Source organism: Alligator mississippiensis, chromosome 1 (genome assembly GCF_030867095.1).
Source record: "Alligator mississippiensis isolate rAllMis1 chromosome 1, rAllMis1, whole genome shotgun sequence".
NCBI classification, from domain to species: domain Eukaryota; kingdom Metazoa; phylum Chordata; order Crocodylia; family Alligatoridae; genus Alligator; species Alligator mississippiensis.
In genome coordinates this window covers 424516821-424531981 of record NC_081824.1, presented here as the reverse complement: position 1 = coordinate 424531981, position 15161 = coordinate 424516821, and the positions used below count along the sequence as shown (strand labels likewise).

Here is a 15161-nt window from a genome sequence, read left to right as displayed (position 1 = left end):
CTACCAAATGGTATTGCCATGAAAACTTCAAAAACTGTACAAGGCACTTGCAAGAACTCATCTGGATTAGAATCTTCAAAAAAAGGTGGACTCAAACAGCAATAGGTGCAGAGAAGAATTGCTAGGATGAATAAGGGATGAGAAAAGCCTATTTTACTAGAGGCGCCTAAAAACAGCTTGGCTTATTTAACTCTGTAAAAGGAAATATGAAAGGGAATCACTGCTCTTCAAATATACTGGGGGAATAAGCACCAGGGAAGTAGAATTGCTATTTGAGCTTTAGAATAAGATTGGTGTAAAACAAAATGCATAAAAAATAGCTACCAGGTAAGTATTTCTAACCATAAGATAAATGAGATTCTGGAACAGGCTTCCTGTAACCACATACAAATGTTCCATTTTTGCTGGGAGAAAAGCCTTTCTTCTGGCATAAACAGAGCTGTTATGACTCTGTTTGAGAGCTTTCTTGCAAAGAGCACTGACTCTTTTGCTAGAAGGTATATCGGGTACCAGTGCGGAAAAATTTCTTCAGGATCTAAATGGAACATCTATACACTGCTTTTGGGTGATGAGGACACTCAATAGCCCACAATCCTCTGCTCTTCCTCCCTGCCCAGGAGTGAGCTGTCAGGGAGCCCTGTGGAGATCCTGGCTAAAAAATTACTCCCCTCCTCCACAGATTTCCCTGGAAGGAGAATGCCTGCCCCCCCCAACCCTAATCAGCTGACTGGCAGCAGGGATGCCCTTCTTCTGCAGCAGGAAACCTCCAAGAAAGAGTTCCCACTGTGATAGAATGCCCCTGCCTTGCCCCACACTGCTGCAGGCAGACAGGGCAAACCAGGCTACCATGCTGTAACAGCAAAGCTCAAAGACCTGCCGCTGTAGCGAACTGCCCTCATCTTCTTTTACACTGCTCTGAGTCAACCCTGCGGTGGCAGGAAGAGGCAGACTGCCATGATCCAGCTATAAGTCTGTCTGCACCTTACTTCCTCAACACAATGCCCCACCTTGCACTCCTCCACTTTGGCCCAGAGAAGTGCAGAAAGCAGAGATTATTCATCTGTGGCAGGAAACTAGATTGTTCCCAGAGGAAAATGTTCCCTCCTCCCTTCAATCAGCTGATTCATGGGTTGGGGGGAGGCTTTCTTCAGGGGCTGGAACTCTCCCAGAGCTCTCTCTGACAGATGCTGCTTTTCCACAGCCGCCAACTGCTTATTTTGACAGCCAGCTCCCTTTTCAGAGAAGGGAGAAGGCAGGCTATCAATTAAAGGGCTCTCCTAAAGGTAGAGGTGGCCAAGAGAGGAGCTATTTAGTGCATCCTGACTGGACAGCTTGCTTGTGAAGTTCTCCAGCCACAGGGCTGGAATACCGGTACACTTTGGCTTCTGGCCTATTTTTCTATTGGTAAGAGTTCCTCTGATATTCCTACTGATACAAATTTATGCCTGTACACAGCCACTATGAATAGCAGGAGGCAAAACAACCCTACTGCTTTTAAAATACAGGTTGATCAATTTATGACAGAAATTACCATGGCATGGTTGCCTGTAATACCAACAGTGGACCTGAAGATCCAGGAGCTTCCTTCCTGTCCTATATTCCAACATGTGTATTAGATACCCCAAGTCCACAATCCACAATGAGGAAGAAAGGCCATATTGATTAAAAAAATCAACCTGCTTGGAAGGGAAATGAAGACAGCTATAAAACTAAAGCAGCCATATAAAACAAGAATGTTCAGTCTCTCTGAAAGAGTTAATCTATAAAGTGCCACCCTGCCCTGTCTTTTGCCATATAAAATAAATAGAAGAAAAGGAAACTGATCAAAATAAACATAAATCTAAAGCTATAAACTGTAGAAAATTAATAAGGGAAATAAAAAGAAGATAAGAAGAAACTATGACTAATAATGTATAAAAGGCAAAAGGTTGCAATAAATGTGTGTTATGCATTTAGGAAATTGAGAGGTTGTTTAATGGCATGCTTTCTATTCTACTGATAACTTGGTACAGTTTTTAACAGCAGGTGCTGTAGTTAGACATTTTTTATAAGTTAGGTCCATGTAGGAACAAATCTCCATTTTAATTTCTTTAAAAGGGAAGGGGGAGCTACTGTTGCACAGAAGTGTGCATTGGGTGTTACAATCCTACTCTTACAGCTACATGATCCTATAGCAATAAAAGTTAGCTAAATTGCCCTGGACTTGATCCTAAATGAAGCAGTTAAAATTAGAATGGTTTTTACTATACCTGTATACAGAATCATGTAGATGTAACAACTGCATCATAGGAGACTGAAAACAGCTATTTGATATTAATACAATTGTTACATATGAGATGCATCAACTAGAAAGGTTATGGAACCTCAATCCTTGGAAGTTTTTAAGAGCAGGTTAAATAAACACTTCTCCTGAATGGTTTAAACTGGGATGATCCTGCCTTGCACAGGGGGTTGAATTAAATGACCTCATGAGATCCCATCTAGCCCTGTTTCCTATAATGCTCTGATTTGTCTATATCCTCTAACATTAGTGTTGATTTTCACTAATTTTTGGAACACTGTGGAAGTTCCAGAAGACAGAAATACAATATTGCGTCAATATTTCAAAATAGCTAACAGGAAGACCAAAGTATTTATTGGCATGTCAGGCAAAATACTATATTTAATAATATTTAATATAGAATTCAAGTAATAAAGAGCTAAAGGAGGGAAATAAACCTAATTAGCATCAGTTTAGAGACAACAAATTATTAGCTCACTTGCTAAAATAGCAGTAATGTTTTATATTTAGACACTAGTGTATGGCATTCAAATTGGAACCAAATGATACTTGACTAAAAAAATAACATGATACAAATTCAAAAAAGCATGTACTAAATTGATAGCAGACTGGCTATCTGAAGAGTCTGGAAACTGGGAATCATCATGAAGTTAGTGACTGTTTCTTAGCCCTTCAGTGCTTAATATTATTATCAAAAACCTAGAAATAAACATTAAATCATCACTGACCAGGCTGCAGATGACACATCCTTATGTCTGACTGGCTCTGAGCCAATGAGCTCTACCATTTGACCTTCTAGTACAGTCATTCACACAGAAAGCACAAGTCCCAAATCCAGGATTCAGAGGAATCCCAATATCAAGCTCCTTTTATTTATATTTCCTCCTCCCCAATTCCTCCGTCTGCATTTAATACTTTAAAAACCTTTGGCCTCAAATGAGATACTGAACGTCACTAGCTGAAGAGGCACACAGTTAATTTGTTACGTTTCCTTATTCGAACTGGAACACAGGGATCTTCACTGTTCTGCAACCTTTCACTTTTTCCCACATCACTTTAAGGGTTAATTCCACCTTTGCTGTACATTTCTAAGCTGTCTACAGTCTGCTTCAAATATGAACAATATAGGCAGACATCAGGTGAAAATGTTGCCTCTTGTCAGTCAACCTTTCACTCATAATCCACAGAATCTCAGGGCACATCTACATGTTCATTAATGCGCAATGGTTACTGTGCATTAAATTTAGTACTTGTATAATTGAGTACTAAATTGATGTGGCAACTGGAGTTACTATATAGTAGCGGCAACATGCGCCTTTTTAGTGATGCTAGAGTGCAGTAGCCTAATAATATTATGCAACCGCGTATTAGCACCGTTTGTGCTGTGACATGCCACTGCGTAGTTAGTGTCTTGTGTAGACGCATTCTTTGGCGTCTTAACTCGGGCAGGCAAAATATGGCCCATGGGCCAAATCCAGCCCACAGGACCCCTAAAAAATTTAGAAAATATTTATCTGCTCCAGGCTGCCTGCAAAAGAGGACAGGAGCAAGGGGCAGCAGGACCCACGGTGAGTTGTCAGTAGGAGGCAGGAACCCAGCCCCACACCAGGCTATTTCCCTGGTTCCTGCCTGCACCCTGCTCCAGCAGCATGTGGCTTCTGGCTGCATAGCCCAACCAGGAAGGACGGGTGGTGTGTGTAGGGAGAGGAGAGCGAGAGAGTGCAAGCAGGCAGGGGCAGAGCATGCACGTGTAGGCAGAGGCAGAGCGTGCATGTATGTGTGTGTTTGTAGGGTGAGTTCCACACGCACACCCCACCATACACATGCACCCACACTCTGCCCCCGCACTGCCATGCATGCAGACCCCCACACCCCCCACACACCCCAGCCACCCTCCCCACAAACCCCATATCCACCCACACCCCACATATCCACACACACACCCATGTGCTCTCTCACCCACATACCCACACACCCACAGCCCCCCCACAAACCTATAGCCACCCCTCACAATATACAAGCGGAAGAATTATTTTTTTCTACTGTTCCTTTCCTGCCTCCCATTTGTCACTGACTTCTGCCAAGTTTGCTTGGCATAAGCAAAGCTCCACAGACTCAAAAGCAGCTGAACTGAATAACAAACAGCAGAAATTAACAAGAAAACTGAGTAGTGATATGGACATCATAACAGATCAGATCAATAGTCTATCTAACCCAGCATCTTGTATCCACCAGAAACAGATGCTTTTGGGTTGGGGAGGAAGGAGGAGAAACTTAAAAAAATCATACTCCAAAACAGCCACTGCATGCAGGAATTTTCTTCCTAACCTCCTACTGATTAGCAATAAAATTATATCTTTATGCATGAGGCATTGAAAATGTTTTATACTATCTGTTTTAACTTTTGATGTTGTCATCTATATAGTATCTCATTTTTTTGTACCTTTTAAGCTTATAGCTTCCACAATGTTTTGACTTCCACAGGTTAACTTAATTATCCATTGCATAAAGTGGCTCTTATGAATCCAATCAGTTTTCTACCTATGTCCATGGAAATTTCACTACTGACCTCAGTTGCAACTGGATGGTAACAATTCTGCTTATTTATGTGTCAATAGTTAAATTAACAATATGTTTAAATAAATGTAAATAAAAGTACTTATTAGCAATACACACATTATATTTATGGGCCAAGATCTTGAAACAATATTCAACCAATTTTTAATAAAAAGTAAAGAAAGTAACTATGATAGCTATTATAAATTGTGTCTTACTTTTCTAATTCCTCAGGGTCAAACTTCCACCATGTATCTGGCTCGCGGAATTCTACTATGTAGCCTTTTTCTAGAGCCTACAACAAGCAAAGAAATACACATGAAAAGTGTAACTTTACCAAACTCTGTATTGCAAAACAATACAGAAAAATGCATAGAAAAATATTAATAACCAAGCTTTTACTATTATTAAGTATAATGCAGTGCTAGCATGCTGAAATGTAGTTCACTCCCCACAAAGCAAGCCTACAATTCATCCTGGGCTAAACATATGCGATCAAATTATCCCAACTGAACCATTACCATCCCTGTTAATGACTAGGCCAAAAAGTTGCTATTCCAAAGGAGTGTTAATAAGAAAAACCTATCTAGACAAAGTAGTCATATTTATCATTTCAGAAGGTAAGACTGCAAAGAAAATCATTTTAAGAAAAAAATAATTTAGGATATTTATATTTACCGTTTCTACATACGGCTTCATTTCCCAGGCTTGAGTATTAGTATTGTCTATTATAATTGGAGATTTTCCCTGTTCCATTGCTTGTCTTGCTACAATAGGATAATAAATTAAATACAGAATTAATGCTTTAAATCAAGTAAAAGGATGAAAATAAGCTATTTGTTCTAGAAGATATTTTATTAGCTTTTCTATGATGAATTGATCTAATCTGGATTGAGAAGGATTTTTGTTGGTGGTATCTTTTATCAGACCAACTGCATGGTTGGGATAGACTTAGACAAGCTCTTGAAGGCTGAGTACTCCACAAACCTGAAGGAGTTCCCAACCATGCAGTCAGTCCTATAAAAGTTATCACTCACAAAAATCCTTGCCTCTTGCCTATTTCCTGGACCATTACAGCTACACCATCACTCCAAGTCAAATATGGATTTTTATTTCATTAGATTCCATCTGAATGAGAACTGGGACTTTGCTTCAAGATAAGTAAACAAACAGTAATTTACTTAATAAGGGTGTACAAACACAGGTACACATAGGTAACTGTCATCCTCTGGCTTCCAACTCCAATATATCAAAGAGGTATTGGTCTTCAGCATGGAGACAGGAAGGATGTTGGCCATACAACTTCTATATACTTACCTTTTCAAGCAGTTCCTAGAAGGACAACTGTAGGAGCCACACTATAGAAAACATTACTGTTTCAACAGAGAACACAAAAAATACCTTTATGAAACCTATACCGTATTCAAAATTCTTCTGTTTCAGAGCTGCTAACATTGCATATCTAAAAATAAGCATTACATGCAAAACAAATTCAAATAGCTCCCTATGACAATCAATATTTCTGAGCAAACAGAAACAAACTATTTCTAAAAATACATATAGATATTTTTCATATTATACACAACTGTAAGCATATACATATACGCACACATACTTTCAAACTGCTAGGCTGGGCAGTATGTATTTATTTATTATTTATTCTCCCAAAACAGGCATTTGCCCTTTTAATTCTCGGTAAGAAATCTGTCTTAAGAGTTGCAGAACCAAGAGGCAGAAGCAAAACAACGGTTTAGTGCTTCTCCAGTTGCTAACCATATAATAATTTTTAAACATTAATACAACTTCTGTAGAATTTTACTTCAGCAATACTGTAATACCTGGCACAAATTAGATAAGGCACATTTAATTTTAGGGTGACACTGGCAGTGATATCTTTACTTAAAACTGCCTTACATTTTTCAGTCTAGAGTCTAGGACCTTTCTGTTGGTTTTTGAAAATTTTGCCAAAAGCCTGAATATTTCAGGTTGCTATTTTTTATGCTATGTATCCACCTCAGGGGGATTTTTTTTTTAAACATGCTACTGCAAAACAGTTCAGAGCAAAGATTAAGGAAAAGTGAAATGTTGCTTTACCCATGTGTTAAATTCTTAAAAATACTGTTTCACTGACAAGCATTAAAAACCTCTAAGCTTTGGAGATAGAGCTTGAAATATGGAAGTTTACTCTGTTGTTACCGGATGCAACTTTTCTTGCCTTAAAATGAATGAAAGGACTGCATAACATGAATAACAAAGGACAAGGAATTTCATCTGACAGCTCCTATACTGATTCCATAAACTTCGGTTGAGCTACAGCACTTTTTAGAAAGATGTTTAATACTGATTTAAAGATTTTCTTGTTATACAGAGTCCAGAGTATTCCTACATATTTTTTTCCACTGGTTAATCATCCTCACTATAAAAAGCACTTGCGCTTTGTTTTCAAATCTGAATTGGTCTGGCTTCTGCTTTTAGCCAGTCTGTTGTGTTACGCTTTGTTTCCAATTTTGAAAAGGCCACTATTACAAAAGATTTTCTTCCCCATACAGATCTTATAAATTGTGATCATGCACCCCCTCTGAACTTCTTTCCTGTTAAATAAATGAAGGTTTTTAATTTCTCACTGTAAAAGCAGTTTTCACGTGTCAAATCCTTCTTGCAGCTCCTTCCCAAGTCCCTTCCAAATTGTGAAGATCACTTATAAGAAGTCTGATGCCAGAACTGGACGCTGTATTCCAAAGCAGGCATTTAGACAGCATGGGCAAGGAAACAGCAGCTTGACTCAAAGGTAAAAGCACCAGCACAGAAACAGTGCTGAATACAAGCAGAAGGGAGTGAAGTCAAGGGGAGTGGAGCCAAGGGATGTTTTTGGAGGCATGAGATGGAGGGATGGGGATATAGGGGGATAATGGGCAGCAGTGACGGAGACAGGAAAGAAAGGTTTATAACCCCTTTAGCACATGCAAGTCTAGAATCTGGAACTGAACCTAATATTCCCAAGTTTTAAAATTTCTGACTGGCATAATAGCTGAAAACCCAAGGGTAAAGTAAGTCTGTCAATTTCTAGACCTAAATAGAAGATAACAGCCTACTCGTGCAACTCGAAAGGGGTACACATGGGAAAAAACAATGACCCAATGGTCCAAGTATTGTATCCCAGGAGTCAGTAGGTGTAAATGCATCAGGAAGGTCCTAGTATGGCATGACAGCAGCAAGGCTAGGCCCCAAACTCCTGCAAGTTCAGCAAGACTGTTATTTCTTTAGTGTAAATAGTTCTTTATACAAGTTCCTGTAAAGAGTACATTGTTTCCAAACCAAAAGCCTCATCAAGACACCAGAGATTGCATTCAGCAGCTCACTTGCCCAGCGCCAGTTCAACTGCTTCTTCAAGCACAAGCTACACTGCTCAGGCAATAGCTACTGCTAACTCCTTAGCAGCTGTGAGAGGGTTAAACCACTGGATTGCATCACTTCCTGAGTCAGAGAGAAATGGCAGCAATTACAGCAATTAATCTTCACGCTTCTCTTTCAGTAAAGAAAAATCAGCTTACAACATGCACCCCAGTTTTGGACAGCTAATTTTTTGGGGGAAAGGTATATGTGGTATGTGAGTAAATGTGGTATTCAGATAGCGCAGGTGACAAAAACCTTTCCCTAAAGTCACAATTCTGTTGATGATGCATGCGAAGATCAAGAGTTCCACATAAAATTTTAGGGGGATACAGGCAAGGATTCAGCTCACTTTTTTAAACCTAGAAAGTTACAGGGGGGAAAAGAAGATGCAAAGGTTGCAAGGTAAATGCTCATACTCAGAAAATATGAGAATCAAAGTTACACATGCAGCCTTAACTTAGCCCCCTTGTACATTATGATACAGTCTTTAATTGCATGTTAATGTAATTTTTTTTTCCATATAAGCCCTACCTCATTCAGTGCACAGACTGGACCTGTCCTGGAGGTGAATCAAGGTGCAGTGAAATTGTCAGTATGATCAATGCATCTCTCACTTAATGCAGAAGTTGGAAGGTATGTAACAAATAAGGCAGGTGACTGCAGGGAAAAAAAGGATTGTCTTATGATTAAGGCACTTGAAGAACATCCTTCATAACTGGAGTCTATCCCTGCATCTGCTATGTACCTATGTGATGGTAGGCAAGTCATTTTTCACAGATGGCCACTTATTGTACCTACTTTATTTCCTGATTCCCTAACTTAAAATACTTGGTGTCACATTTGTCAAGTGCTAACCCTCACCTATAAATCTAAAATCAGTTTAAAACATACTTTCAACATACAAAGTTACATGAAAGTTTAATACTCTGGGGGAAAAAAAACGTGTGTCAAAAATTGGGCACGCAACATTTGAGAATGTGTTTGATACATAAAACCCTCAATATATCAGTATCTCTGAACCCTGGCTGTAAAAAGGGAATTAAAGTCCCACCTGCTTTTATGGGCATGATAAGATTGCTTCACACGTGAAGTATTCAGAGTCTTAGGTGACAGGTGCCACAGAAAACACCCATGCGGAAGCTATTCATGCCCTACTTCACCACAGTATTAAAATAGCATGGAGTAACTAAGAAATGACAACCCACACTGAATGAGTATGGATTAAAAAAAAAAAGTAATACCTACACATTCAGTGATCATTGCCCAACCTGCACACTGAATGAAGCAGAAGGAACATGGAAAAACAGTTCTTTACTGGGGAGAGTCAAGAAGTTACCACATACATACATTTACCTGGTATTCGCCTGACAGACTGCGAGGATTTAAATCAAAGAAGAGCTGAGTGAACCCTCAGCAGCTGCTGGGGGGGGGCTGCAGTGGGAAACACTCACTCATGTTTGCTCACTCATATGCACATCCATAAAGACACACAAAAAAAAGGAAAAGAAGCCCATAGTCAGCTTCTCCCAACTCAGAAAGGGGTGTAACTAGATTGAGGGAATTTACGGAAGTTTACAGAGAAAGATTACAGAATAGGTATATCCCATGCATCCCTGATTGTTTTAAACTGTTGGATACTACTCTATTTTCTCCCATATCACAAATCCTCAAAAAGATATACACCTTGTTTTGGGAAGGCACAATGAAGGGAAGGAAAGATTTTTCCAGAATTATGACTGAATCCTGACTGCATGCCTGAATCCTGACCATCACTGCTCAGCCAAAAAAAGAAGAGAGAGAAAGCTACATCTTTAACCCTCTTACAGCAGATACCAAATTGGCATCAACTAGGAAAGTAAGTGCAGCCAAATATGCACTATGTCCCTCCCTCCCTACCTGGAAAAGGACAGCACTGACACCCACTACTCTTCTGCTCTGGAATAGTATAAGGTTTCTGACTTCAGTCTGCAGCTACTCCGCCACCACCTGTTGGCTGCCACAACTTCTGGGAACAGAACAGGGTTAAACTAAGCAGCAGCTCGACTCAAAGGCAAAAAACACTAGCACATTCAATATACTAGACAATATGGTAAGACAATGTGGTTCTCTCACTCTCAAATATGTAGAGAGGGATAAAAGTAGCAAAGCCTGAAGAGCAAATTTGAGAGGAACTCAAAAGAGGCCTAAAGTTTTATCCTGGAACCATGTAATTAAAGACTATCATAATATATATACACAAAGGGACAGAATTCAAGTTGAACAGACAATCTTAAGTTTGAGCACTTGATTTTGCAACCTGAGCATTCTTAACACACATCATGTCATATCCAGTATTTTTAATTGACTGCAGTATCAGATGGAACCACTGCATTTAATTTTCAGGCTGATGAAAATTGTAGGAGTCTGAAATTTCAACAGATAAAAATCAAGCAGCAGACCTGCAGAATTAGCCTCCAAAGTAATTCAAGTCTTCTTATATTGACAGTAGACAATATTTAACTTCATAAACATTTTATAAATTATTCTTGACTAATCTTAGGGTGAGAATTATTCAAGGTTATAGACAAAAGCACTTTAGCAAATGTATCCCACCACTCCCTACCATCATCTACACAGAAATGTAATTATTGGCTGTTTGCTTCTAAAGTAAACATGGGTGGGAATTTTTCAACTGAAACATTGTGTTTAGTGTCCTGAGAAAACCATGGGTTTCTTGCTGAAAAGCCACAGCACGTGCACAGGTAAAGCATCATTTTTCATGGATTATCCACCAAACTACCACCGATCTCGGCAAATGGGTTCTGGTAGTTCAGTGAATAGTCTGCGAAAAAAAAAAACAAACTTTACCCATGCATGTGCAGCAGGCAGCCACACAGCCAGCGGCAGCAGAAATCCAGGGGTAATGGGTCTTAGTCCCCTCAAACGCAAGGCAGCACAAAGGGCCACAGGGCAGCCTGGGTGCAGGCTCCAGGCGGCTGCAGCAGGTGGGGAAGGGGGCGCGCCACGCACAGACAGACACAGAGCCTGCATGCAGACAGGACTGCTACAGCAGGTTAGTTGGGAAAGTGGCACTGGGGGGAGGGGGGGGGTAGATCGAGACCCCCACAGGTTTGGAGGGAGTGGGGCACGGGCAGGTGGGGCCCCAGGGTGGGTTATGGGACGTTCTGAGCCTGGGCAGCTCACCCAGGGACACAGGGGGCTTCCTGCCACTACGCGCACCTTAGGATCTGTGTGGAGCAGAGGCAGGCTGTCTACTGAGGGCTGGGCTCTGTGCCCTGCTGCTCTTTTCCCGAGAGCCGGCTCCAGGAGCCGGCGGCAGCAGGCACGCGCGGTTAAGCTGCTCCTGGGGCAGGAGCAGCGCGGCACAGACCCCAGTTCACAGCAGGCAGACCACCTCCGCCCCATGCACAGATCTGGGGGGAATGTTCCACCCAGGCCTCTCCAGAGGTGCGCGCAGCAGCAGGATCCCCCCCCCCCCCCCCCCCCCCCGGACAAGCCGCCTGGGCTCAGAGCGTGTCATGACCCAACCCGGGGCCCCACTCACACCATTCCCTCCCTGCTGTGGGGGCCTCAATCTGCCCCCTCTCCCCCATGCCTTTTCCCAGACTTACCTCTTTCTGTCTTTCTCAGGGCTTAAACAGACATTACATTTGTCCCTCCATAGTAGCTGTTTTAACACAACAAAAAGTAACCGGCCACATGTTTATGCTGTTTGTTATTATGCTAAAAAAAGACCTGTTTTCCACAGAAATGGCAGATCCACAATAAAGTTGCGGTTTATCTTTCCAAGATAAATTTAACATGTGGTCAAATCTGAGAAACCCCCCCAGTACCCTGCTTCCCCTCCCCTGCTTCAGCCCACCCAGTGGGAAGCTAGTAGGCAGCCAGGCAGAAACTGACTTCCAGGCAGTCTTACCCTGGTTGCCTCCCAGCAGCAATGTAGACAGGGAAGCAGCAGAAGCAGAAGCTTGCAAGTGGGACCAGTCTCCAGTCTCAGGCTACCTGAAACACCTTTAAAGTTTGCAAAGGCAAGCTCTCCAGCCAGTGGGTGATAATCAGGAACAGCTCTAAGATCCACCAAGTCTCCAAGAGAGCTAGTCAGTGAGGACAGACTCACCAATAGGCTTGCCTGGTTAGCTGCTGCCACCATGACAACAGCTAATGGAAGTCAGAGACAAATGCAGCAGTGGGAAGTCTCTGCCCTTAGGCTGCCTGTGAGCCTGTTTGAAAGGGCTTGTAGGTAACCTGAGACTGGAACCCAATAATCAAATGCAACTCTGGCACTTCGCTGGAAACCGGAAAATGTATTAAGGCTAATTAAAATTATTAATTAACATTTGGAGTTTCCTCAGAAAAGACCAGCAGCAGAGAAGGTAACCTCAGACACCAGCTATTGCAGGGTCAGAAAAAAAAATGGAGGAAACTTCAGAAGGTGAGACATGCAACATGCTGCTAGTAAGCAGCTATGGCTGATTTTCCCCAGAAGCTTCAAGCAGGAGGGAGTACACATCTATGAAGCAAATCTATGGGCCCAAGCACAAAGAAAGGGAATTTTTGCCTGCAGTCTTCCCAAATCTGAACACTTCACAAACCCATATATTTGTGGTTTAAGAAAAAGATAAAGTATCTTCCTCCATTTTCTATTAACTGATTAAGACTTGTATACAACAGTGATACAGTAACTTGCATTTTCTACCTCTAAGAGTAATCTAAAATAATTTCTCTTATACATTCACACCTCTCTTCTGGTTCCAGTCATGAGCATCACCAAGCTGACCAGCATTATAGGTATATCCATCTTGCTGATTAAAATAGTCATCAGTGCTGAATACAACGCCATCACGACTTTGACCAAGTAGAACACTGACAAACAAAGGAAAAGAACAAAACCATTACAAATTATCCAAATCTTATTCTTTAGGAAGCAACAATAAAATGATACTGGAAAATTCTCATGGCAATTTATTTCGAGTTTCTTAATACCTTCAGATCATACCTAAATTTCTTTTACATGCCAATTTTTAACACAAAATTAAGCACTATTCTTTTCTCTCCACCACTTCCTTACATGTTTTGCTTTCCCCGCATACAACAGAAAACATGTTTTCACCCATCTCCTTAAAGTCCACATCATGGTAGGTTCTGACCTCACATTCTTTTAACATATTTATACTCACAAAAAATCTGGGAAATATTACCCCCATTTTGTAATTGGGGTGTAGAAGAAACACAGTCACAAAGGGAACTTCTGGTGTAGTTGGGAACAGACTTGTTTCTTTTGAGTCTTTGGCAACACCTCAGGCATGGGCTTGCTTTCCTTCACCTTTGTCTGTACTGATCTAGCACAAAGTTAATGCCCAGCAGTTTCTTTATTACTAGACCAAGGACAAGAGTCACAAGCACCTACACAATCTTGCAGGACCATCTTACTGAGCAAGTTCAGGACTGGAATGTAACATTCACTCTTGCTAAAAACTATCCTTAACTCATACCTTAGTTTCTCATCTTATTTTAAACAAGTCTTACATATGATTTTTTCAAATTTTAAACTTCTCTCTGAGCAAAAAAAGAAATCTGTTGACTCCCACTCACCAGCTTTTCCTAAACCTTTAATGGAAAACCCTGTTTTAATATTAGCATATGTTATCTTTTCCCTGTTAAGAAAAAGTAGTCATTCCTTCATGGAAGTAGGATTAAGGTCATTACCATACTATCAATCCCTCATGTAAAAACATGCCTTAATAGTTTCATAGCAAGAGACTGTGTCTCATAAATATTCAATACACTATTATTTATAAACAAGCAACAAAAAGAACAAAACCAGCAAGGGTAAGACACTTTATTCAAATGTCTGTGAAGAAAACGTTATCAGTTAAAACGTTTGTAAAAAAGAAAAATATACATTGATGTTTATTCTTTGACATACACATGCCTTTTCACCTGTTCTCTTGCAAATCTAGCCCTCTAATCCAGGGGCGGACAATTATTTCGGGCGAAGGGCCGCTTACCCAGTTTTGGCAGGTTGCGGAGAGCTGCATGGGTAGCCCCCCCCCCTTGACAGGTGCCCCACCCCCTGGTCACCATCTTGGGAACAATGTCCCAATGTCTTGGGACCAATGTCCCAGGGCCAGCACCGGTGGGGCCCAGAGCAGAGTGCAGGCTAGCAGGGGCCTGCGGAGCCGGGCTGGGCTGCATCCGCAGGGAGAGGGGGAAGCTGGCCTGGCTCCATAGGGTCCCAGCCGACTGGGACTTTATACACCTGCTGCCCTGCTCTGGGTCCCCCCGACGCTGGCCCTGGGGCACTGGTATGGGCCCCGTGCTCCCACTGGCCCCCCAGCCCCACGGTACAGGAGGGGGGCAGCACACAGCCCCGACGCCCTGCTTGCCAGCAGGGAAGAAGCTGGTGCTGAGCACAGGGAAAAGCAACCCCTCGCCCACCCCATGGCCAGTGCTCCCTGCTGCAGCCGCTCACAGCCCACGCGGGGCTGTCTGGAGCAGGCACAGGCAGGCCCACGTGGGCTACAAGCAGCTGCTGCATGAGGCACTGGCCACACGGTGAGCAAGGGGCCGCTCTTCCCTGCGCTTAGCACCAGGTTGTAACCCGCCCCCACTGCCAGCCTGGCAGTGGGGCTGGGCTACAAGGTGGTGCTGAGCAGGGGGGGGAGGGGGGAGGGAAGAGCAGCCCCTTGCCCACCCCATGCCACTTGCAGCCGGGCTGGGGCTGCCTGTGCCTGCTCCGGACAGCCCCACATGGGCTGTGAGCGCCTGCAGCAGGGAGCGCCGGCCATGGGGTGGGCAAGGGGCCACTTTTCTCCGCGCAGGGAAGGAGCCCAGGTAAAAGCTGAGCGCAGGGCGAAAAGCAGCCCCTCCCCTGCCCCAAGGCTGGTGCTCCCTGCTGCAGCTGCTTGCAGCCCACGGGGCTGTCCGGAGC

The 15161-nt window shown here is 42.5% G+C and overlaps 1 protein-coding gene across 8 annotated transcripts in view; it reads right to left on the bottom strand.

Annotated features, from left to right (window-relative positions):
- LOC102558934 (NEDD4 binding protein 2 like 2) overlaps window positions 1-15161 on the bottom strand; it is an 82177-nt gene that overhangs the window by 50168 nt on the left and 16848 nt on the right. For 5 of the 8 annotated variants that reach the window (XM_006263567.4, XM_019498247.2, XM_019498249.2 and 2 more), the window contains exons 3-5: window positions 12969-13093; window positions 5516-5604; window positions 5056-5132 (exon numbers count right to left, since the gene is read on the bottom strand). The exons of 1 other annotated variant lie outside the window; for it this stretch is intronic. In XM_006263567.4, the coding sequence (XP_006263629.1) occupies window positions 5056-5132; window positions 5516-5604; window positions 12969-13093 (291 nt within the window). Of the gene's footprint in view, window positions 1-5055; window positions 5133-5515; window positions 5605-8761; window positions 8888-10126; window positions 11380-12968; window positions 13094-15161 lie in introns of those variants that run through there. 2 more of the 8 variants (XM_059717573.1, XM_059717615.1) reach the window with 2 other exon arrangements.